This window comes from Mus musculus, chromosome 13, assembly GCF_000001635.26.
Source record: "Mus musculus strain C57BL/6J chromosome 13, GRCm38.p6 C57BL/6J".
Classification (NCBI taxonomy): Eukaryota; Metazoa; Chordata; class Mammalia; order Rodentia; family Muridae; genus Mus; species Mus musculus.
The window spans coordinates 102759665-102784203 of record NC_000079.6 but is presented as its reverse complement, the minus strand read 5'-3'; the positions used below and the strand labels follow the sequence as shown (position 1 = coordinate 102784203).

Below are 24539 nucleotides of genomic sequence, written 5' to 3'. Positions count from 1 at the left end.
GGGCTAAGCAATTAGACATTGGATGTCTTTGTCACTTTTAACTAGACCACCAGGGAAGTACTTAAGCTTGTGTCAAGCTTGTGGCATCCAGCCCAGAATTGACTATTCTGTACAATGTAATTAATAAATAACAATCGACATTTAACAAGCACTTAATTCTTATTACTGAGTATGCTAAGAGCTTCACACGCATTGGCATGTGTAATACTCACAAAAGCTAAGACATGATACTGTTTACATCTTTCAGAAGAGCCTGAGGTTAAAAACCTCTCAGCTAAGACGTGATAACCCAAGGATTTTCAGCCTTCATCCCCTGGTACCCACCACCATGACTGCCTCTGGAAAACTGCATGTTCTTTGTGTCCCTGCAACTGAGAGTCGTTCTCAGACCGTAGCCAATTCATCTTTGCTGTGTGTCAAGTCTGTGGGAGACTTGCCTCTCTTGGATTCTGTACAAAGCTGCTAGCTCACCCAAGGCTTTGCAAGCTAGACGGCATGCATGAGCCAGTGACTACTGCTCACAGGAGCAGAGGCCCACTGTCCTGTGTTCCATGTTCCTAGGTCTGGCTAGCAATGAAATTAGAGATCCAGAGAAAGTGCCATTAGTCCATGTTCAAAATACCAGCTGCCAATTCTTGCCTTTGAAACTATAATATGTGTGTATTGGTTTATAGGCTGAATTTTTCTTTCTCTCTTTTCTCAGTGATGAGAATTTATTTCTCTTCGGTTTTGGCTTTGTCTTCCTGTATAATCTCAGTATTTCCTTCTCCCCTCTTTTGTTTTAAACTTAGAAATGGCTCAGTTGGGGAATTACGACAGTAGGACAGCAGAGACACCAGAGATGGATGAGTCAGTGAGTGTGAGTATTGCTCCTGATGGAAGATGATGCTGGCTTGTTTTCTGTGTCTTAGCATCTGGAGATTTCTTGGACTGTGTTAATTACTTTATTCCGTAAATGTTTATTGTGTTTCTATGGGCAAGGCATGCGGCATACACTTTTAGTGCCTCACTCCTAAGAGAAGCAGACATTTACAAAACAACATCATAAGCACCAAATAGCAACTATGAGCATGAATAACATCCATGCAGAAAAGATTTCCATGAGCCAGGAGACCATCCCTGAAGTAGAATTTTCTGAGTGGACCAGTCCCCGAAGAATTTCCCAAGGCCGTGGCCATTGAGTTGAAATGGGGGGGAAAATGAATAAGGCATGAAGGCTCCAGAAATAAGGTGTGTCTCAGGGCTAAAAGCCAAGAAGATTCCTGAGCCGGAGAGCTTGGGAGCAAACAGTCGGTAGGATCCTGCCCACCTCTGTCAGAAGGCCTTCCTTTTAAGGGTAATGGATAGCACCTGGTTGGGAGAGTGGGTCGGAGAGAGGAGGGGGTAAGCAGGAGATGACCTGACCAGAGTCATGGCTTGGAAGTGCATGGGATACAGAGACAGGCTGGCTGGCCACAGGGAAATCAGTTGAGAGGCCGCTTCAGTGGCACTGGTGAAAGATCTTGCTGGCTGGGGCCATTCCCCTATGAAATGAGTATCGTTAGAGAAGCTAGGATGACACCAAGGGACTAGGAAGGTGAAACCTGTTTTGTAGGGGGGGAGGGGGTTGAGAACACAGTCTCTAGGTCCAGATTGCGCCACATTTGAAAACTCTTACAAACACCTCTTACAAAGTGTGCATCCTAGTCAGGGGAGGGGGTTCTCTGAGCCTCGGTTTCTCTGTCTGGATACAAGCTAAATGAAATATTCCATCTACAGTAGCTAGGAAGGTGCCCCCAAGGTTTAAGTGCTAACTGATAGATGCTATGCTAATTTCGTTGTATAGTTGTTGTTGTTGTAACTGCAATTCCTTCAAAATATCTAAGAAGAACCATCAAGCTAGGGATTATACTCTGTCCTATTCAGGCTCTTGGAGGGAGAGTTTCCAGTGGAGGTCTTGGTGACTTCCTGTCATCGGTGATAGGACAAAAGAGATGATGTGAGGAGGGCCTGTGCAGAGCAAGCAAGTGGTCCCTGGCTTGAATTGTTTCCAGAGATGAAGCCATGGAAGTAATAAGATTCAAGTCCTATGGCCACAGGACAAGGGGACATGCAAGAGACAGGTGACTGAACTGAGGAGGTCAAATAGCTCTGAGGCCAGGGACTCGTGTTTCCTGAGTCGAGATAACATGAGGAAGGCACTGAAGGAGAGAAGAGGGTAAAGAACTGGTGTGCAAGCCTTCCAAAGATGAGTAGAAGGCTGGGGGGGAAGGGGGCAAGGGGGAGATGGCAGCCCTGACGGGAGGGACTTGTGTACACCTCAGCATCACAGGGTCTTCTAAAATGATGAGAGGGTGTCCTGGTCTCTGTGGAGGGTGCAAAGCACCTGAGGTGATCGGGGCTACCGATCAAAGCAGTGAGGTTATTCCTGTTCATTGCACTAAACTTTTTAGAGAGCTAAAGTTTAGAATTTCGGTATTTAAGACATAGTAAGGCTTCTGATATAGAGGTTAACACAGGCAGCCATTCCACACCTAAGAAATTTGTCACCTACCATCCATAGTATCACAGCATGTAAAAGATACAGTTTAGTCAGGAATAGAGAGTCCATATTCTCCGCCCTGGTGACAGCTGTCGGGGCTTGGTTGTTGTTGTTGTTGTTGTTGTTGTTGTTGCTTCCTAACTGAAAGCAGAAGGAAGGCTTGGCATTTTAGACTTAAATATTAAAATGTAGGACCAGGATGAAGCTATGTTTCCAAAACCTTCATACGTCTTCTCTTGGCAACATGGGCTTGCTTAGATACAGCTGATAGAACATCATTAGGAGCCACAGCTCATTGCTGATGAGGTAGGGAGAGCCTTGCAGCTGATCCCAGGTCCTCTAAGCCGGAACGCCATGCCTCTGCAAGTTAAACAGCACACTGCGGTAATTTCCTCAAAGTCTGAACTGTGTTTTAACTTTCTTATTCCATTCCCCAGAGCTCAAATACTTCCCTGAGACTTCGAAGGAAACCCCGAGAGAGTGATTTTGAAACAATTAAATTGATCAGCAATGGAGCCTACGGGTGAGTGTTCCAAGCACATCTCTAGCATCTTGTGACACAGTGGAGTGCGACATTTGGCTTTCTGTTTTACCTTTTGATAAGTAAATGCCGCACAGGGACTGGCATTTTAGAAGGCCGCTTCTTCCCATGCCAGGGGTAACATGCAGCCAGAATCACCACTCTGCACGCCCGACAGAAAACGCTGTCAGTGACCCAGGGCTTATTTAAGAAGGTTGGAGAGAAAGACTTCATTAAGTAAAAGAAAAGCCCTTGGCTGAGATCATACCTGTGACTTCTCACACTCGCATGTTTATTAAATTGGATGAAACCCTAGCATTTCTTCCTCGATCCATTTTTATCCCTGAAGGAAGAGAGTTATATTCTATATTCATACAAATTATCTTCAAAGAATGGATTTGAGGATACTAGTAGGCACTAAATTCTTGTTACTTTTCTTTTTCCTTTATTAATAAGTATGCCTTCATATAATGGATAAAATGGGTTTCTTCTTCTCAAAAATATTGAAACAGTGTCTCATGTAGTCCAGGCTGTACTTGAACTTACTGTGTAGCCAAGAATAACCTTGAATTCCTGATCCTCCTGTTTCCACCCATTGAGTGCTAGGATTCAAGGTTTGGGTCACTACTGTTCTTTTGGGTGTTATTTTGTGTTTTTTTCTAATCTGTTGATATCTGCACACACTTCTGTAATCTGCACATACACTTACACCGGACACTTAGTGCCCTATAACAGTAGTATTTCAATATGTGTGTAATGATAATGTCATAGTTAGTGTTTTTCATTTCTTTAAACATTTATTATTTCTCTGTACTGGGAACCTTTGATTTCTCTCCTGTTGATTTCCTTGATCTGTTTCTATGACACAGTTTCTTTCTCAAGGCATAAGTAGTGACAAAGTAAATTATAAATAGTAAATTAACAGTAAATTCTGAGTGTGGAATGACAATTAAACATGCAAACTGTGACCTAATCCATTTTAGACTGCCCAAGAGTTCTATCTTAATTTACTATTAATCCCAATTCCATCTGCATGTATAGAGAGAGCGATAAATCATCCCCGAGACATTTACTGCCATTTATCCACATAGGAGCAGACAGACAGTGATTTTTGTTACACCACAAGGGATATTTCTCCTTCCTGTTTTTTTCACCTCTAATATTTTCCACACCATTAACTTAGCAAAGAACTTAAATATTTGTGAGCCCTCTCTATGCCTCAGTGGTTTTCAGGATTATGTCAAATGGCATCTTTCCTGATGCAGCCGGGAAATGCTCTTAGGTGTTACCCTTTTGCGATGTATGCTTTCTTCATTGAAAGTTTTCTGCTTTTGCAATTATTTGTGCTTTTTATTTGCTTATTACCACTTGTTTTGTGGTTGTTCATCCTCTGGAGATGACCTCAGGCATCCTTAGCAGGAAGAAGGCAGCAGGTTGATCTCACAAGCATGGGGTTGGAGCACTTCTCTGTTCCTTTTCAGCCGTGGAATGATTCCAGAAGGAGAGGTTCTAGGAAGCAGCCCTTTTGTAAATCTTGGGCATGTATCTTAGCAGTATTCGGAGTTCTAATTGGTTGAGTAAACTCATTTGTAGTGCAATTAAACCACTGTAGAGTAGATGAGGTATATCACACTTTGGGGAATGGTTGGGAATATACAAGAAGTTAAACAAGCTGTGAATTAGTAAACACCGAGGATACAGGCCAAGTCATTAGTGGGCTCACAAGCTGCCTGTCAGAGTCTCTGCTGATCAGCCAGAACCACGTTCCCCCTCTTCTCTTCTCAAATGTAATATCTCATTACATTTCTGACAGATTTCCTTTCTATCTGAATTATTTTTAATTTAAAATTGGAATGGAGCTACCCCTGTCAATTCAACCAGCCATGATGCTATCGTCAGGCTGGCTGAACAAATAGACCTTTAGAAGGGTGGAGGATCTGGGCTCTTCCCACTGTCTTTGGTATCTGTATAACAGGGGGTCATTACTTATGTCTGTGGCTTGGAGACACACAGACTCTGTCTTCCCAAAAGAAGACAGAGTTGGTGCTGGGAACCAACCCTCTCATTCGAAAAGCATGGTAAGATAAGAAAGTGTCTTGTGCTTGCTGACCGTATGTTGGTAGTGCCAGTTTGATAAGTGTGTACTGGTCTCCAGATGCAAGTGAAATCTCTCTTTATACCAACATAGTCCTCATAGAAGACTGAAGCTAGTAAATCCAGCATTGTGCTGGCCTCTTTGTCTGTGTTCTCTGCTTAAGGGCCCGGGGTGGTAGTTGATACCTTTTCTACCTGTCTATGGAGGAGGATCTCAGGTACACGGAGTCTCTGGTGCCAGCAGAGTACTCTATCCCCACAACTTAGTATCCTTTGATTATAACTTTCTCTTATCCCAATGGAGAAATAAAGACCTAACTTCTGCCACTGAACATTGATTGGACTTTTAAGCCATAACCTCAAAGAGGTTTTAAAGAGGGTTGGGTTTTTTTTTTTTCTTCTTCTTCTTCTTTGGATTAGGTGTGTCACAATGGGGTCTTCAGTAGTTCAGGCTGGCCCCATATTTGCTATGTAGACTAGCTTTCACCTCCTGGTCCCCTTATTACAAGCTAAAAAAAAATTGACTCAGAATTAATACACTTAAAAGTTGCAATATTTCTCCCTCATTGTACTTTTCTTTTTGACCTTGATACACACTATTCTCTCGAGTCTCAAGGGCCCAGAAACATTAAGCTGACACACACCCGTTCACACACTAGCTGTGGTCACCTACTCCCCATGCCCGACTCCCACTTACGGATCTGCTGGCTCACACTTGTGCCTTGGGCTTTCAGAGTCTCATGATTTCATACGCATTAGGACCATGCTTCCAATGAGGCAGCTGTTCGCTGGGCTTCAGCATCCCACTCAGGGCCTTACTTCTTAGTATATTGTGTAGGTAGAGAGAGGCCTGGCTCCTGGAGGGCAAGAGTTTCCACCTGCCTTTCTACCATGTCATTTCCCACTCTTGGGCTTTCCTGTCGAGGAAGAAGGCAGAATAGCATTTTCCAACAAACAGTGCTGGGGGCCAGAAAACAAAGAATTGGGAAGCCTTAGCAGGCAACGCAGTGTTGGGCCACTAGGACATTCATAGTTCATTCAATAGAGCTAGCTGTCCATCAGTTCCTCTGCCTCTGACTTTTGTTCTTACTATGGGTCTCTTTCTCAATGCTCTCTGCTAATGTAAGTAGATCTAAAACATCACCCACCATATAGGGAAAGATGTATGTGGCTGATACAGTTATTACTAAATAAGTATTAGGATTAAGAATAATGCTCCAGTCAGGTAGTGATGGCTCACACCTTTTATCCCAGCACTCAGGAAGCAGGGACAGGTGGATCTCTTGAGTTCAAAGCCATCCTGGTCTATAGAGTGAGTTCCAGGACATCCAGGGTTACACAGGGAAACCCAGTCTCAAAAAAATGAAAATAAATAATACCCCAAAAGCAAAACAGAAATATCAGAAACTAAGAACATAAAATAAACTAGAAGCAGAGAATATAGCCCAGTGATAGATCATTGGCCAAAATGTTCAAGGTTCTGCATTCAGTGCTCAACGTTGTAGAAATGGCCAACAAACTCCCACCCACAAAACATTTAGCAGCAGCAGATCCCAACTGGGTACTCTAATCTACTTCAGCAGCTAAATGAACTCTTGGTTGAAAACTAAAGTAACCACCTTGTGATAGATGGAGTGTGACATTCAGAATATGGGCCTAAATGTCCTCAGCACTGACCCTAATGTGCAGTGTTGAAGAAAAAGCTGGAAGTTCTGTCATAATCCAGTTGACTTTAAGAAGAGACAAGCAATTATAAAAAGATGGCGTTTTCATGTTAATGTTTTGAGTTCTTAATTTTATTTAAAAATGTATCTGCCGTTTCAGAAATCCATCTTAATGGCAGCTGTTTACCGATGTGTATCTTATATTTGGGGGTTGGCCAAGTCATTTTCTGTACTCCTTTGTGACTATCTTCACATCTCACCTCCATCGTGATTAGAAGCAACTTTCAATGTACATAGACTTTTTATTGTATACTAACCAGTGGTTCTAAAAAAGGAAAATAAAATAAAAGCTTTTCACCAGATATAAAAATATGTACTAACGGGTCAGTTAATTTAAAAATTGGTCATAATAAGAAATCTTTAGGAAAACATGTACAATAGACATTTAAGCTTAACCTACATATGTATATTGTCTTTAGTTTTGAGGCCTTTGAAGACAGTTGACATGAGCTAGTCTTAAAATGCATGGTTTCTGTTTCCCAAGGTTAAAGGTAAAGCTGAAACTTGAAGCAGTCTGAATGTAGGCCTCTAAATGTTTTGACAGCTTTTGGAAAGTTTGCTACCATCAAAACCAACAGGAGTTTTACTTAGCCGTCTGCGTCTACCGAGACCTTCCAAAACACTTATTAGCAATAGGAGTTCTCATTGTCATAGTGAGATTTCATTGGTTAGTTCATTACTAGCTGCTTTTCTCTTTACTATGATCAGGTACGTGAGAAGCCCACCTATGGGCAGAAGGATTTGTTTCATTCCCTAAGAGTCTCTGTCCATCACAGCAGGGACACTACTAGGGAATGGATCTCCTTCCATCTTGGTGGCAGTTTGCAGCACATATATCACATGTGGCTGAAACCAGGGAGCAGAGACCACACCCCTGCATCCCAGCCATCCACTTTTCCTCCCAGATAGTTCTTTCTAAAGGCTCCACAACCTCCCCTGACACTACCACCTTCTGGGGACCAGGTGTTCAAACACTTGAGTCTGTGGTGGTCATTTAACATTCAGGTCATAACAATTGGTTTAACTATTTATTTGAATTAGCTAATTTTTTTTTAAACAGAGACTTATGTAGCCCAGATGGGCCTCCAGTTTGCTATATAACCAAGGATGATTGTGAGCATCTGACCCTCTAGCTTCTTCCCATGTGCCTGAATTAGTTAATGTTGCTATCAGGAGTAACCAAAAGAACAGGTGTAGGAGCAAACAGCCTAGAGGAGCCCAGCATTGAGGCATCCTACAGAAGACCCCTAACTTAGCATGTACAAGATGTCCAACTAGATGACTCTCGTGCACTTTTGTTTTTATGGTGAGAATCAAAGGACTATGCTAGTCAGTGAGTTGTTTCAGGGAGTGTCATCAAGAGACCTTCCTTTGTCCCATATGGTGAGCAAGAAACTAGAAAAGCAAATAAAGGAAGAGGAGGAACAGGGAGGGGGCAAAGCCGAAAATAACAGAGAGAGGGATACAAATGTGTGACATTGTGAAACAAGAAGAGAGGGGGGACACAGTGACAAGACGAACACAGATTGGAAAGAGAAAGCAAGCCCTAGCTGACCGATTCTGTGAAAACATTAATAACGGGTTAAATCAGAGTTGACTATACTGAGACTTAATCACTCTATGCCCTGAGCTATTGCTTCAGCAGGGAACAGAATGTCCCAGCCTGCCTTGCATGCAGCCATTCATTAAACGTTACTGAGCAAACTAGTGGAAAACACATCTAAGTTCACATAGCGTCTTGTTTTAGAAGACATACCAATTGTAGTGTGTGTGTGTGTGTGTGTGTGTGTGTGTGTGTGTGTTTAATCATGATCAGTGACTTTTTACATAAATCCTTCCTTATTTGATCAAGGCCTTTGGTTTAGAACAGCATGTACAACCTATTACACATTTACACATTTATACATATAAATATTTATATAAAAGTTTAGTGCCCCTTTAAGGGATCACTTCATTTGTTCATTGCCTTCTTGGACACTCAAACCTGTCCCTCCATGAAAAACAACAAAAGGAGTGACTTGGAAGAAGGGGGCCACCGAGGCCTTCCCTTGTTGCTCATGTCCTAGTAGGGATTTTAGGACTCCTGCCTTTCTAATTCCCCCTTTCTCTGTCATCCCAGTCCTTAGGGAGTTCACTGTCTTTCACCAGAGAGGATCTGGGCAAAGCCATAACAGAGACTGAATCTGGCCTAGGCTGGTCATTTGCTTCTATAAAGTTGCTTCACAGCTTGGCCAGGATGTGGAGGTAGCAGACATGCAGCTCCTTGGCTGACCCTTAAGGCCCCCCCTCACGGTTATGTTAGGAAATGCATCTGCTGCTGGAGCTCACAGAGGGTGGCGCATGCGGAGTCTGCAGTGAGGAAATACGCTACTCTTTGTTGCAGAACAGTCTCATATATCCTCGTCCACGCCTCTCATTTATCTGGAGATTCCATGGGAAGTAATTACTCTCAATTGGAAACCAGGGACTCTAAGAAGCCCTGGTCCTCTATGCAGATCCCAAGGGTATCATTTAGAAAATTATTGCTTTAGTCAGTCCAGAAAACGTGCCTAACATATGTCTAATGCTAGAAAGGATGTCGCTCGTGATCTGTATGTAATTTTGTTAATTCTTCCCAGTTCTGATTTATGTATCGGATTTTGTTTTGTTTGTGGAAAAACTGAAAACATCAGCTAGTTCTTGGGAAATAACTCACTCTGGCTGCCACAGTTTTGTTTTTTTTGTTTTTTTTGTTTTTTTTTGGAGCAGCAAAGGCAAATTTGATGCTTTATGTATGATCTTTATTAAAAAGCCAGTTTGGGTTTGGAATGGGATATTGCTAAGTCACCAGCACAGCTGTGGCGACTTAGCTGGAGCTGTGAGAAAGCAGAGGGTTTCTGTGGCCTCTGTATCCGCAGAGCATCCTTAGCATCTCTCTTCCTGGGAACCCAATCCCTGTGTTCCGTTTCAGGGCAGTCTACTTTGTTCGGCACAAAGAGTCCCGCCAGAGGTTTGCCATGAAGAAGATCAACAAGCAGAACCTCATCCTTCGGAACCAGATCCAGCAGGCCTTCGTGGAGCGAGACATCCTGACTTTCGCAGAGAACCCCTTTGTGGTCAGCATGTATTGCTCCTTTGAAACGAGGCGTCACTTATGCATGGTCATGGAGTATGTAGAAGGTAAATCGGTCTTGCCCAGAGAGAGATAGCAGAGGCAAAGCTGCATCCGAGCCACATAATGGCTACATCCACCTAGGAGCCCAAGCGAGCAGATGAGATGACTGAATCCCCAGCCATTATCTTCTGATAATTGCTTGTAAAAATGCTGGCTGCTATAACAAAGGGGAAATTAGTGTTGTTTGGGAAAAGGTTGTTTTCTTTTTTAATAGCATTTAATTCTAACTACCTCCCTTCAGTTGGTCATTAAAGTTGGATATAGGCGATGGGTTGGTTTTTTTTTTTTTCCTACTTCTCTTTATCACATATCATAAAATGTGTTCATTATCATTAGTCTTCTCAAAGAGTGAATTTAAAAGATACCCTTTTTAGCCTGTGGTGGGAAATGAAAAGAATCCAGCCAGCCTTCCTTTATAGCCAAGCAGGTCTCAAACTTTATAATTCTTCTGCCTCAGCCTCTTGAGTGCTAGGGTTACCAGCATGCCTGACCATCCCCGGCCTCCTCCTCCTCGGCCGTTTGTGGTTCACATCTTAAATGTTCCAAGTAATCTTCTCTCTCTCTCTCTTTCTCTCTCTCTCTCCCCTCTTTTTTTTTATTACACTTCTGAGACTTTCCATCTCCTGACTCATTGACATAAAGTTACCACAATGAGTAGCTCAGCAAAGGCCCGGACCACCTTCCCTGGGTCCTGTTTAGGCTCTGTCTGAAGAGAATCCCTCACTATACATCTCCAAGAAACGGTAGAGATTTTTTTTACCTACAGCTTCTCTAGTTTGCAGATAAGGGTATTGGCTACTGAGAAAGCGAGCTTTCGTGGGAATGGAGTGGTAGATAGAGCCCTAAGCCGTTAGCCCGAGCCCCACCCATCGTTCTTTCAACCCACACATTGTTTCTTTCTGAACTGGTGTGGTGGTTGTTTTTATAATAACTTTTTTTTAATCGCATTTGGTATGTATAAAGCTAGGTCCTCACTCCTCGACTAGAATGAACCTCAAATAAAGTAGTGGTTCTCAACCTTCCTGAAGTTGTGACCCTTTAATACAGTTCCTCGTGTTGTGGTGACCCTCCCCAACAATAAACTTATTTTGTTGGTACTTCCTAACTGTAATTTTGCTACTGTTATGAATCATAATATAAATTTCCGATATGCAGAGTATCTGATGCGTGGCCCCAGTGAAAGTGTCTTTAGACCCCTGGTTGAGAACTGCTGCTATGCAGGATGACATTATTTCTAAGCTGCTATTGCAGTGAAGCAGCCAAGACCACCAAACTCATTTGCCTAAGAGCCCCTGGCTGCTCAGAGACAGTAGGATCCCACCTCTGCCATCGAATTCTAGCATCTGCTGTTTTTATACTGATCCATTATAAATTCGCACAATTGTCCCAAATTACACTAGAGAGTCTTCAGGACGCAGTTCACTTCACAGACACACTGCTTTCTTCACTCCACTTCTTAATTGGAAACATGAGGACTTCACATGGTCTCCACTTCCACTTCCGTGACTCTGCTTTGACGTTCCGTGATCCACACTGCTAGCCTTCAGTGATCCTGCTCGACACTGCCCCTACTCAATTTGTTTCCCATGCTTCACAGGGGGAGACTGTGCGACCCTAATGAAAAACATGGGACCTCTCCCAGTTGATATGGCCAGAATGTATTTCGCCGAGACCGTCTTGGCCTTGGAGTACCTGCATAATTACGGAATCGTACACAGGGACTTGAAGCCAGACAAGTATGTGCCCTGATGAAATAAATATCTTCTTTTACGGAATACTGAATATTTTCTTCTGTCTGTGAAATGTTTTTAAGGCTATTTCCACATTTCACAAATTCTCCTTAGTATAAAGAAAATGAGTTATTTTAATAATAATTTAATGGTAATTTTTATACATTTCTTGAAAGACTACAGTGTTTACAATGTGAACTTAGAAGAAATGGGGGAAATGACTCGAGTTAATTCCCTTTTTATCCTGTAAATCTTTAAATAATGACATAGAGTAGTTTTGTTTTCTAGAGCACTTTGTACTTGGCATCGTGCTTAGGTGAGCTTTGCCTTCCCAGGGTGATAAATGGGATGTGATATTCTATTTCACTTATTTTACCTTTCTATTTATTTTAGATTTACTATTTACTTATTTTACTTACTATTCTACTTATTTTATATACTGTGTTAGTTTGGAGTTCATTGTCAGCTCTGGTTTGAGATGTGAATAGAACTTTCCCCAAGTGCCTAGCCATTGCTCTTGATGTCACGTATGGCGCAGTCTATGCCTTCTGCACTAATGTGAGATGCTGTGAAGTGTGTTGAAATGTGTGTTACAAACCAAGACTATGCTCATCAGAAATCTGGGAGAACACGGGGCAAGGAAAGAACAGTTTCATATACAGCTATCAGAATGTTGGCCTAACTCCTTCAAGTAGCTTTGTTTGCTTGCTTGTTTGAGACAGAGTTTCTCTGTGTAGCTCTAGATGTCCTGGAACTCACAGAGATCCACCTGCTTCTGCCTCCTGAATCCTGGAATTCTTAAAGGTGTGCACTACTACCACTGCCTGGCCCACCTTCTAGAAGTTTTTTAAAAATCCTCTATCACTTTAACCTTTTAATTGACATAATGGTATCTCTTTTGCACTATAATAAGTCCAAGCTTTGTGCTTAGTGAGTTGAAATTCAGTTCAAAGCTGGAAGTGGAAATATGAAAACCTAGGTTTTTCTGTCCAGGTTCTTTTATCTATGTCTTGTTTTAATCACAAATGGATTCCTTACCTGAGTTCCTGGTGTGTGCCACAGACCATTGGATCATTTCTTCTCTGTTTTCTTATTCTGGAAAATGGAAGGAGGTATATAGAAAGATGGCTCAGTGGACGAGCACTGCGGTTGCAGAAGGCCTGAGTTCTTTCCAGCTTTATGGGCTCTTGTGCCATTTTCTGGATGCCATGGGCACCCTCATTCTCATGTTGTGAGCCTGCACCGCCACCCACGATCACACACATGTACACATAACATTCGATGTAAATCTGAGATCAGGCACAAAAGTCCATAGACTGAAAACAGAAAACTTAAGGTTTTAGAGTTTAAGTGTTGCAAAAGTGATAACATTGGATGTGATTGCTCCAACAAAGACAGCAGAGCTTTAGCTCTGGCCCTAGCTTCTAAATCATGCTCAGCGGTCAAAGGCAAGTGCCCTACTCCTCTCTGTGACCCCCTCTCTTACCATGCTTCATTTTGCAATATAGATGATGTTTTACAAGCAGAAGAGGGAAAGAGGGAGACCTAAAACAACAGAATCTGTTTTCAAGTGATTGTTGTGCCCGTTGTCCTTCTGTCTTCTAGCCTGTTGGTCACCTCCATGGGGCACATAAAACTGACTGACTTCGGCTTGTCTAAGGTGGGATTAATGAGCATGACCACCAATCTCTATGAAGGCCACATAGAGAAGGACGCTCGAGAGTTCTTAGATAAACAGGTAAGCTCGGGTGCTGCTCTGCCTGCAGAGAGAAACCAAGCTCACTGCAGCCTGTGAACTCAGAAGGCACCTGTGTAGGCCATCCCCACATTAGTGCTGGCCTTTGGATGTCTGTATAAGCCTTGCATTTAATAAAGTGCAAACTGCTCCCATTTGTCTCCCTGGGCCCCTTTGAACCGTCCGATCCCTCTACATTCCTCCCCTAGCATTAAGGTCTATTAGCAAGATGAACGGTCTAATTGTGCACGAGTGAGAGGGTGAGGGAGACAAATGGAAAACTGTTTTTGTAAGGAATTCGGGAGTCTCGATAGAGTACTTGGGAAACTCATGATGCATTGCGCAATCTCAGCTGTTGGAATCCGAGCTATGGCCCATTTCCTTTTAAGCATGCCTCATTACCATGTGCTCACAATCTGTTCATTGTGAAGTTACTTAAGGTAAAACCATCTCAGCTGCCACACCTTCCTGATATAACCACTTGGAGGATCAGTTTGGTCATATAAATAATTGAGCTACCTCTAAGAGTGACAGATTAAGCACTATTGTTTTGCAACATACAAACTCTTTTTAATATTGTCAAAAGCTATGCACAGGTTAGGTTTGCAATTTGAAACTGTACATAATAGATATGTTCTTTGTCGTAATAATGTCTGTTCTCAAGGTCTCTGGCCATGAGTTTCCTAGTAGGTAAGCTGGGTTATTTGAGGCAGTATAATTGTTTAGTCATCTTGTTCATTTTAATTGATGTCTAGTGCTCCAGTTATTCTAATAGAGCAATTTCATTTTAGGTCTGTGGTACACCTGAGTACATTGCCCCCGAGGTGATTCTGAGACAGGGCTACGGGAAACCCGTGGACTGGTGGGCCATGGGCATTATCCTCTATGAATTTCTGGTCGGATGTGTGCCTTTCTTTGGGGACACTCCAGAAGAGCTATTTGGACAAGTCATCAGTGGTAAATATCATCCAGAGTTATCTTTAAGCCACTACTGGGGAACAGCTACTCAATGTAAATCTGCCGGGTGTCACTAAAATGTTAACCCCTGTCAGCCATTGGAGCCGACAACTTCTCATAACGAATCACCGTTTCATGCTTTCTCAAGAGAGTGATGTGTGTTGAAATGGATCCGAGGAAGGTTTGTCCACATGGCATTTGGAAATGGGCTGGCGATGTGTCCAACTTTCATTGTCTGCTACTTTAAAAAAAAAAAAAAAAAGAAATTGGTGTGGGATTTACAAATGCTCTCCCTGTTAGCTGGCCTTCGTTTTCATAATAGGAAAGTTGCACCAGGGAAGAAAAGGTTAATGTGGGTAACATTTTTATAAATGGGGGAAAAAAAATAGCTAATGGCACAATGAAGAAATTAACAGAAATGTAATAGCCCCTAAAACAAATGTCTACCAAATAATAAATAACGAGGATGGCAAGGCGCTGAGTGGAGTCCGCACACTGTTAATGCTTTTATTGGTCGTTGTGATGTGTGATGTTATTTCTGCAACAGCTGTTCATCTTTCATTTACAATTCAATAACCTTTAGATCTTAACCTGCAAGCTGACCCTAACTATTGCTGTGTGTGTAGCATGTGGCACACCTAAATGATAATTAAAGAGGGGCCACCGCTCCCCTCCCTGCTGATTCTGTAAATTTCCCCAATGCAGAGATGACAGAAAAGGCCTCTCTACCTGAAAGGTTGTCAAGGCCCCACTGATAACTCCATCAGCCTCCTCTGTGTCCCAACCTGCTCTGTGCTTATGCCAGCCAACAATGGAAATAGGAGATATTCATTGTGTTCACCAAGAGCCAGCCCTTAATCGCACGATTATTTTCTGACGTTGGCTTTGCAAGCCAGGCATATTTGTAAACTTTAACAAAGTAGATTTGTTGAATCGCCTGCAGTGTAAAAGCCCTTTATATAATATCTGAGCTGTTTATGGATTTATAACTAGGCTGTTTTCTGACAGACCGAGGCCCGAATGGCAAGGGGAATCAACTGTTTAATTAACACAAGCAGCAAATGCTGGCTTTGTTCTCGGTGCCTTACGGCTCCGATGCATATTCATGTTTTATTTTCCAAATCAGATTTAAACTGCAGTAGAGGAAGCTAGAGGCAGGCACACACAAAAATAACTCATGTTTTTATTGCATTTCCATAGGCACGAGCATGCACACACCTATCTCCAGGCAAACTCCTTTAGAGCGAGAACATAGTTTAATATCTCTGACAGACTGTAAAGACTCCCATTACTGTGGCTTCCTTTCGCTTTTCTCTTCTTCAGCCTTAACATTTAGGACTTTACCTTGGTCTCTAGAAATAATTACTTTTTGCAAAATAACCTATTACTCCTTGGAGCTAAGGAACTGAGCAGACATGACCAGACTCTCAGCTGAGGCTAGTAAGAAAATCTTACACTTAGATGGTCCCCGATGGGTAGGCACCTGGCTCGGAGGTGTTCTGTTCTGTTCTATTAAACCCTTCTAATAGCCAGGAGGAGTGGCTTGTTAGGAGACAGTTCTCCAATGAAAAAGAAGTGAACGAATGGTCCAGTTTATTGAAATAGTTTCTTGAAATAGACCTTGAAGAAACCGGGCTGTCCGGGCCCTATAAGATAATAATATAAGTATTATCTTATACCACATAGAAGTCAACTAAAGATTTTAAATGTAGGTTTGGTCTCCGTGTTTCTGGGATGGGGGCCCATGGTTCTGCCCTTTGAACAATAAAGCTGTAGACATCTTCTCTTCCTTGCAGATGAAATCAACTGGCCTGAAAAGGACGAGGCCCCTCCTCCAGACGCTCAGGAGCTGATTACCTTGCTCCTCAGGCAGAATCCGCTGGAGAGGCTGGGAACAGGTTAGAGAGCATGTGTGTTGCTTTTGCCAATATACAAGAAATAATGTCCTCTGGAGCAATCTGAAGCTTCTGCTAATGTTTTCTGTGCAGGCAACATCTGTTAGGAGATGTAGGACATAGCTACAGCACATTATAGCATTATTATTTGGTTGGTGTGTGTGTGTGTGTGTGTGTGTGTGTGTGTGTGTGTGTGTGTGTGACTTAGAACTGCACATACACAAGGATGGGGGGTGTTTGTTTTTGTGTTTTGCAAAGGCGAAACTCTTAATTTAGTTCAATAAATGCATCTCCAGGGTATGTGCCAATCTTCTGTTTTGAAAAACATGCATCGTAAATAATTGGGAATGGAAAATCAGATATGAGGAGCTCTTTTTGGTCCTGTTTTTAATATACGCTCCATGAAGATTTAACCCAGCAGGCTTCTATCCACAGCCTTTGAAATAGGTTATCAGCGCTCCAACTGATTACTAGAAATGAGGGCCTGAGGCTGAGCCAAACTCTCCTATCATGGCGATCAGCACCGTGGCCCAAGAACGGGAATTAAACCGTTGCCTTTGAAGATAAACGAGATAGTCTGTTTGTTTCCTGTTGATGGTTCCCCCTCTAGTTTTACAGCCAGCAGGCATGTGCTTTCTTTCCTTCCTATATTGTGGATAGACACACTTTAGACATCTCTTGGGATAGCATCCAGTCTGCCCAGGGGAATTTGTTTTAGCAAGACAAAAAGGTTAAATGTAAATGTACATACTCTAGGTGGCAATTAGTAGTTTGCTTGGTGAAAATTCTTGGCTTGCTGTGGCCATTTAATCTGAAGTCCTATTTCATTATAATAGAAATATCAGTAAAGGGGGGGGGTGCAACCATTTCTCCCGCATTTTCCCCATGACAGTTATTTGTTACAGGGATCTGTCCTTGTTTACCCGTGGGTTGCAATAGGCCAGACACAGTGGCACAAGCCTATAATCGCATCTCTTGAGATATAGTGATGGCAAAAGGATCCAGAGATCAAGATCATCCTTAACTACATGGTGCATCCAGGTCCAACATCCAGGTCCTGTTTCATTAAAAAAAAACAAAAAAAAGACAACTATATTACACTGGAGCTTATGATAATAAATAAACAGGGGGACAGAAAAAATATGGTCTGGAGGCTAAATCTGTCCAGTTCCCTGTTTTTATAAATAAAGTTTTTTGAAGCAGAAACACAGCAGTGTCTTTCCATGAGACACGTCATCCGTGTCTGCTTTCATGCTATAACAACCGAATTGGCTAGTCATGGCAAACTGTATAGCCCCCACAGGGGCTAAATATGGACCATTTAGCCCTTTACAGAGAAATTATGCCGACTCCATGTTATGAAATCCAGGAAGGCTTAAGCCTGGATTGACCTAGGAAGTAACTGGTGAACTGAGCCACCGCCTTCGGCTGGAGCTCCATGTTCCTTACTGCCCTTGGTAGTGAGTGAGTTTGCCTTTGTCTTGGAAAGCCTCTGAAATCTAGATAGAGTCACGTGGCCAGAGTCTAAAACTTGCTTGTGTGGCCCAGAGTAGGCTTCCTTTAAGTCATCCTACCTCAAAGTATTGTTGTGAGACATAAGGAGGCCACCTGAAGCAAGTCTTACAACCAGGTTTGGTGCTTCCAATACTGTATTCCACCTTCAGCTTGAACCTCGCATCTTCCTTTTGGTAAGGACCATGGCATGGTGGTGGTGTCGCTCCCTTGGGGTCTACTGGACTCCTTGAAATGAGTATATTTCTTCCCATCCTATCTGCTTTTCCACTTGTCTGACCTGTCAAACAAACTTGTTATTTCTCTTCTTTTGTGACCTGCAGTCAGATAGATCTGCGCTGTGGTTCAAGAGATAAGAGTGACCGCCAAAGAAGTGGTGTCAAGGCTGTGCAGGGGGCAGCTTCTTGAGGAAAGATTTTGACTGGGTTATGCCAAAAATGAGAAACAGATGATTTCAAGATTGCCCTGAGATAGTACATATACCTATTTAGATTCCCTGTTCAACTGACCCAGAAGAAGGGTCCCTGATCAGACAGAAAAATGCATTTGAATGGACACACCCCCTACAATGCAAGCTCAAAAGTCCCGTTTTGCTGTCCCCCTGGGGTCCAGTTTGGAGTTTTTCCACTTGATACTCTGCCCTCCCCCTTCTCTAAGCATGCTAGGATCTTTGATTAGGCTTGACTTAACGAGACAGGGTAGATACTCTAGGCAGCAGGTCCCTATGTGTATATCATAAGCTGCAAGTGACTTCTCTACACATTTTCTCGTTGACTGCTGCTGTCAGTCTCTGACAGTTGTAACAGCAAATTCCCTAGGAGAAACCCAAAAGAGACATTTAAAGGTCTCACTCAAGCTCTTCGAACAGCCGAGAAGTGATTGCCAAACCGGCAGGGCCAATGTGATGGGTCCCAGTAGGGCCTCCAGAATGACATTGTGGATCCTGCCGGCCCGCCATGCCGCTTTCAGTGACAGCATCTTGTGTTCAACGCATATTTAGCGGGCAAAATAATGCACCGTGAAAATGTGTGAATGCACATTTGCCTGAGAGACTGGAGAGGCTGAGAAAGGGGGAAAAAAAAAAAGGCCGTAAAGAGCATAATGAATGTTTAAGAAGCTTCCAGGAAAGGAGAGGAACTCAAGGGGGGTACATTAGTGCCAAACCAGAGCTTGCAGTGTAGGACCTTGTGCTGTACTTGTGTGTGTGTGTGTGTGTGTGTGTGTACTCCTGAACTTGGAGAGTCGAGTGGCAAGCTTGGCCTGCTGGCCTTCGTTCGGGCTGTTCAGATTTGTCTGCCGACTCTGTATCAACTGTGAGCTCTTAGGGCTGTCATCATGCTCAGTTTCCTAGTGTATAAAAATGGGCACATCGGTCATCTCGGGATTATTGTGGGGACTAAAAGGACTAATGCTCATAGGCAGATCTAACATGGAACCAGCCACACACCAAGGCATCAAGGCAAGTTCTCCCCTGTCATTCAGCTCCTTCTAGCAATGGGAGCTCTCTTTGCATGCACAACCCACACGTAGTTCACAATACACTTTTACCAGAAGTTTGGCCCACAGACAGACGGTCTTCCCCATTTATTCTTTTTTAATCGTTCCTCCCTTATCTCTCCATGAGTACATGAGAAGCAGAGCCTACTGATAACTTCTTCCGAGGAAGGCACAAAAAGTACATTAAGGAATGCGAGCTACGTCTTCCATGGCTGTGTCACTGGGGGAGACTCACTTGGCCATTATCCACAGAAAGGAGGCAAGAGTTCTCATCAGTTTGAAGTCTGTAGATGGGGGAGGATGAGAACAGCGTTGTCTGGAAGTGCCATGCAAGTCACTGACCTTAGGAAAATTGTTTCACTGGGTATAAACAGCCAGAGTGGCATAGCAGTGTCATTGACAAGGTCCCACAAGCAGCAGCTGCATTATTAGTTGCTATGGTAATACAGCCATGGCTGGTCTAAGCATCCATCATGGGCCACTCATCAGGGCTTGGTGCTAGATCTCAGTGCTACCAACTATGGTGAGGGGGTGGAACAGGGAGGTGTGCAATCCCTTTTGGCCTTTGTATTTTGCTCCTCCAAATAAAAGAATTGCTAGAAGAAAATGACCCTGATAGGACTTTAAGAAGACATTTATTGGGACCTAGGAGAGAAGCAAGGTGCACAGTGAGCTGGAATAGGATGTGGGGGAGGGGTGCCATAGAATAGACTTGCCAACTGGCTTAGGTACCCAGCCTGGGCAGCAGTGCATCCCTCTCAGACTTGTGCTGGAGAAACATGAACCAAAGGGAAACGAAAGCATAGCATCCCCTGTGTAGAGGTGAGACCATGGCACTGCCTCTGGGCCTGCAGTTTTAAAAGACAGATGCAGCCTTCTTAGGCTTCTTGTCTGGAGGATCCTAGGCCAGCCAGCTCTGTTCTTCTCTTTAGTCTCCCTATTTAAAACTGCAGTTGATAATGCCAACCCTAGCTAGGGGTATCTTCAGTTATTTAGATGAAGCATTGTACCTAAGCATCAGATGCAGCACTGTCAGGGTGAGAAGTCACCTAAGGAGTTCCTATCGGTTCCCAGGGTTCCCTGCACTCAGGTGGAGGGGGCCTCCGCATTTGCACGGCGGCAGACAGTTTCAGGAGAGGATAACCTAAAGCAACACTGGGGTTTACTGAGGGAAAGGCTGTGCCCTCTCAAAGGCAGTACCAGGGTGCAACCTTCGAGAAAGAGTCGCGTGTCCTAACAATAGCTGTGTGCTTTTGTGGCTCTTGCAAGTTACATGCTCAAAGGCTATAATTTATAACCAGATTCAAAGACTAAGTAAAGCTTTAAAACCATAAGCTGGATTGCTTATTTTTCTATAAGAATCACCTTGTATAGATAAAATTACAAGGTGGCTTATTGGGTGCATTCTTCAGGTTTATGGATGAGAGAGACGTAGAGTAGGTTCAAATCATAGTCCGCGAGTGTTTAAGGCGTGCATTTTGGCCTTACCCATGATTCTTTAGCTGCTATAATACTTCCCTTCCCTTCTCTTCTCTCCTCTTCTCTTCTCTCCTCTCCTCTTTTCTCTCCTCTCCCCTTTTCTCTCCCCTCCCCTCCCCTCTCCTCCCCTCCCCTCCCCTCCCCCTCTCCTCCCCTCCCCCTGTCCTCCCCTCCCCTACCCTATCTCCTCCCCTCCCCTCCCCTCCTCTCCTCCCGTCTTTCCTCCCCTCCTCTCCTCCCCTCTTTCCTCCCCTCCCCTCCCCTTCCCTCCCCTCTCCTCTTTTCTCTTCTTTTTGTGGGCTTTATCTAGCAAAGGAAGTATTTTTCTTTGCAGACAGTCTTTAACAGAAGTTTGGACTTTGCCAGTAGAATGGAAAGTTTAACCCTCAGCCAGTAAGAAACAAAAACCAGAAAGCACGGGTTGAGGACTCTTCTTTTCTGCTCCCTTTCTCTTCCATGCATATTCTGTGTCTGGCTCTATCTGTCTCCCTCACACACAGCACAGAACTGGCCCACAGATCATAGCCCAGAAGCCACTGGTACTATAGTTGCTCAGTTTGGAGTCATTTGCGCAGAATCTTGGTAAAAATTCTCCTCCGTGCTAGGGCGGTGCATGCCTTTAACCCCAGCACTTGGGAGGCAGAGCCAGGTAGATCTATGAGTTCTAGGCCAGCCTGGTCTGCAGAGAGGGTTCCAGGACAGCCAGTGCTGTGCAGAGAAATTCTGCCTTGAGAAAAAACAAAAAACAAAAAAAAAAAAAAAAAAAAAGAAAGAAAAGAAAAAATAAAACGATAAATAAATAAAAACGATTCTCACGCTTGCACTTTGTACCAACCAGTCCTATGTCCGTTACTCTACTTGTCTCTGTCCGCTCCATTCTCGTATTTTCAGAATACCTGGAACATGCCTCGTGCTAGAGTCATCCCATGGGCACAGATAGCATCCCTTCCCCAGCCAAAATCCGCAGCCCACCTTCCATCCCCATCCCCTTCCCTCTCCCATCCTGTCCCTTGTGCACTCACAGAGGACAGGTTGGGAGGCGTGGATGACAGTCACAGAGAGAAGCAGCTACATCACCCCACCCCACCCCACCCCAAAGAAAGCTTGACCAGCAGGCAGATTAGACCTCTGCGATGGTCTTCTGAGAAATCTTTCTTCCTGATGCTTTTTCAGTCCCTGGTCTTTTGGAGTGCTGGGATAGGGCGGGGCCTGCTCTTACCAAGTCACTTCCCTCTCTCTCCATGGGATGTTGTGAATACATTTTCAGTGAGCCTTGCCCTTTAACTGTTTAAAGTCATTAAATAAATTTAAAAACCTCTCACCAAACTGCACTACCACAATTATCTGGCAAACAGAAGCCTCAGCTTTAGCCCCTGTGGCTGATTTATGTTAGACGAATTATAAATCTGTCTAACCAATTTGCCGTTTCCTTACTTAAGGATCTAAAGCACTGACTCTAATTCTTCCCTGTGTTAATGAGCAATCTGATAAAACTGAATGGAAAACTTTATATAATATTTAGGAAAAATCCATCATTATTAACCTTCCCTCCAGAAGAAATCTTGCTGTAAGCACATTTTGCACCTTGTTAGGATCTTCAGGGTTTGTAATGAGCAAGTCTGTTTTTGGGCCAACGTGCGTCCATGTCCCCAGGTTCAGTATAATGTGATTTTAAGTGGCCCTGTCATTAACCTTTGAAAAATGGAAGAAGTCGTAGAAAAATTAACTGAGAAAAATCTGTGCTATAGCAACCGCTGTTAGCAAAATCTGATTTCCTGCTGATAAAGTCTAGAAATTTTTTTTTTCAAGTTTTGGTTGTAGAAGGTGGGGGCGGGGGGGGGGGAGGTAGTGTGGACTCCACCACTTCTTCATTTCTCTGCTAACAAATATCGTGAACTGTTTGTAAGCGTGGTGCTTCCTGTACAGAGGGTGGTTCAGCCTCTCAGCCTCGCTCCTCTCCCCGTCCAGGTGGAGCCTATGAAGTGAAGCAGCATCGTTTCTTCCGCTCCTTAGACTGGAACAGTTTGCTGAGACAGAAGGCGGAATTTATTCCCCAACTGGAATCGGAGGATGACACAAGTTATTTTGATAGTACGTGCATTATCTGACATCCTTTGGCCTTTCCTAGATTTAAAAAAAGAAAAACAAAAACAAAACCATAGTTCATCTCCAACTTCACACTTTCCAACTTCGTACCTACAAATTCTAGAAAGCTCCCTGTTGTTCTGCTCCAGGTCCTCAGAGGGTAGTTGTCACTGTTAAATACAGAAGCTCTCTGAGTAACCCAGACTGTTCCCAACCCTTCCTCCGCAGCTCGGTCAGAGAAGTATCATCACATGGAGACGGAGGAGGAGGACGATACAAACGATGAGGACTTCACCGTGGAGATAAGGCAGTTTTCTTCCTGTTCACACAGGTTTTCAAAAGTAAGTGGGACGGGGCATCAGCATGCAAAACCTTGGTATCCACCTCAGTTGGACTAGACTGTAAAAGCACCTGCGCTTTGTGGGGTGTGAGTTCTCCAGCACTCAAAACTCCCAGTTAGTTGGGGAAATGGTCTCATATACTTAATAAGCAGCCGTTTTCCACCCTAAAGACATGGCTCCAACTTTGGGAGTTGATTGTTGCTTTGAGGCAAAGATGCCAACGCTTTGTTGTCTTTCATGAGAGTTGTCATGTGGTGAACTTGCCTACCTGCCCCCTAAGGTCTAGCTGAGAGCTAGTCTGTGGAGGCTTTTGTCAATGAGGAAGGGCATAGGCGTCACTGTGTGCAGAGATCCCCCTTATTGTGACACAGTATAACACAGGAATGATACTCAGTTCTTTGCATGAGCCAGGGTTCTTGGGGGACACTTGACTTTGAGATAAGCAAATATTTTGATCGGTAATAGAGATTATAACTGATATCGAAAAGGCAGTGGGAAGACAACGATAGAAGTTTAGAAATGGTAGAAGAAAATAAGATTGATTGAGAGAGATCCCTTTTTATAAACTCAGGTAAGATTTTAAAACAGACAAACAAACAACCTGATTTTTTTGGTAGGTTGGGAACCCAGGGATAATGGAAATAAACCCAGAGGGCACCCTACCTCCTTTCTGCTAGTCTCAGTTGCTACATCTTTGTGGTTGCCATGGCATTTTGCATGATTCTTCCTTAGGAATTCTATAACAATTGGTGATTTTAAAGCACTCTGTATGTTTTCCTGAATGATTACCCAAAATGCATCTGCAGATCAGCCAGTGCTGCCCCTGTCTGTTTATAGGACCAACATGGGGGCAGGGATTTCCCTGGAGACTTACAGCATGTGTGTCCTGAAGCAAGTTTAACTGACATCGGATGGGTCCTCAGAACACAACCCATCCTTTGCTCTCTCTCAGAACTCCTCCTACACAGTTTGCTTCTTTACTTTGGAAAGCGTTTTATTTTCCCCGGCCTCCTGTTCTTTAGCCTCATCTTCTTCTAACTCTAGAGAGACTGTGGCGATTCAGAAGTGGGCTAAAAAGAGGCCTCTTTGCCTAAGCTATAGTCTCCTGCAACTGCAACTGCAGCTGCAGCTGCCTGATTTGTAAGCCAAAGGTATCTGGTTAGCTCCCTCTTCCCCAGAACCCGCCCCACTCTAAGTTCTGAAACACACCATCCCTTCCTCTACCCGCACGCAACCTCAACTCCTGACTGGCGGCCATTAAACACCTTTTCTTTTCTGTATCATTTTCTCTATCT

General features: G+C 43.6%; 1 protein-coding gene and 2 long non-coding RNA genes across 25 annotated transcripts in view; 1 reads left to right on the top strand and 2 right to left on the bottom strand.

Annotated features, from left to right (window-relative positions):
- Positions 1-24539, top strand: part of Mast4 (microtubule associated serine/threonine kinase family member 4) — a 602614-nt gene that overhangs the window by 550896 nt on the left and 27179 nt on the right. For all 21 annotated transcript variants that reach the window (XM_017315531.1, XM_017315530.1, XM_017315529.1 and 18 more), the window contains 9 exons: positions 792-859; positions 2959-3044; positions 9810-10018; positions 11611-11749; positions 13349-13481; positions 14270-14435; positions 16232-16333; positions 22787-22909; positions 23132-23244. In XM_017315531.1, the coding sequence (XP_017171020.1) occupies positions 792-859; positions 2959-3044; positions 9810-10018; positions 11611-11749; positions 13349-13481; positions 14270-14435; positions 16232-16333; positions 22787-22909; positions 23132-23244 (1139 nt within the window). The remainder of the gene's footprint in view (positions 1-791; positions 860-2958; positions 3045-9809; positions 10019-11610; positions 11750-13348; positions 13482-14269; positions 14436-16231; positions 16334-22786; positions 22910-23131; positions 23245-24539) is intronic.
- On the bottom strand, positions 16012-21891 carry Gm17160. 2 transcript variants are annotated; one of them, XR_003950701.1, is made up of 3 exons: positions 21715-21891; positions 17254-17387; positions 16012-16430 (listed from the first exon to the last, which is right to left on the bottom strand). It is a non-coding gene; the product is annotated as a predicted gene 17160 (long non-coding RNA). The 2 variants fall into 2 exon arrangements; XR_003950702.1 differs by having other exon boundaries at positions 16012-16323.
- Positions 22308-23949, bottom strand: 1700099I09Rik (RIKEN cDNA 1700099I09 gene). Of its 2 annotated transcripts, NR_130171.1 has the most exons (3): positions 23908-23949; positions 23015-23222; positions 22308-22875 (listed from the first exon to the last, which is right to left on the bottom strand). It is a non-coding gene; the product is annotated as an RIKEN cDNA 1700099I09 gene (long non-coding RNA). The 2 variants fall into 2 exon arrangements; NR_130318.1 differs by lacking the exon at positions 23015-23222 and having other exon boundaries at positions 22308-22942.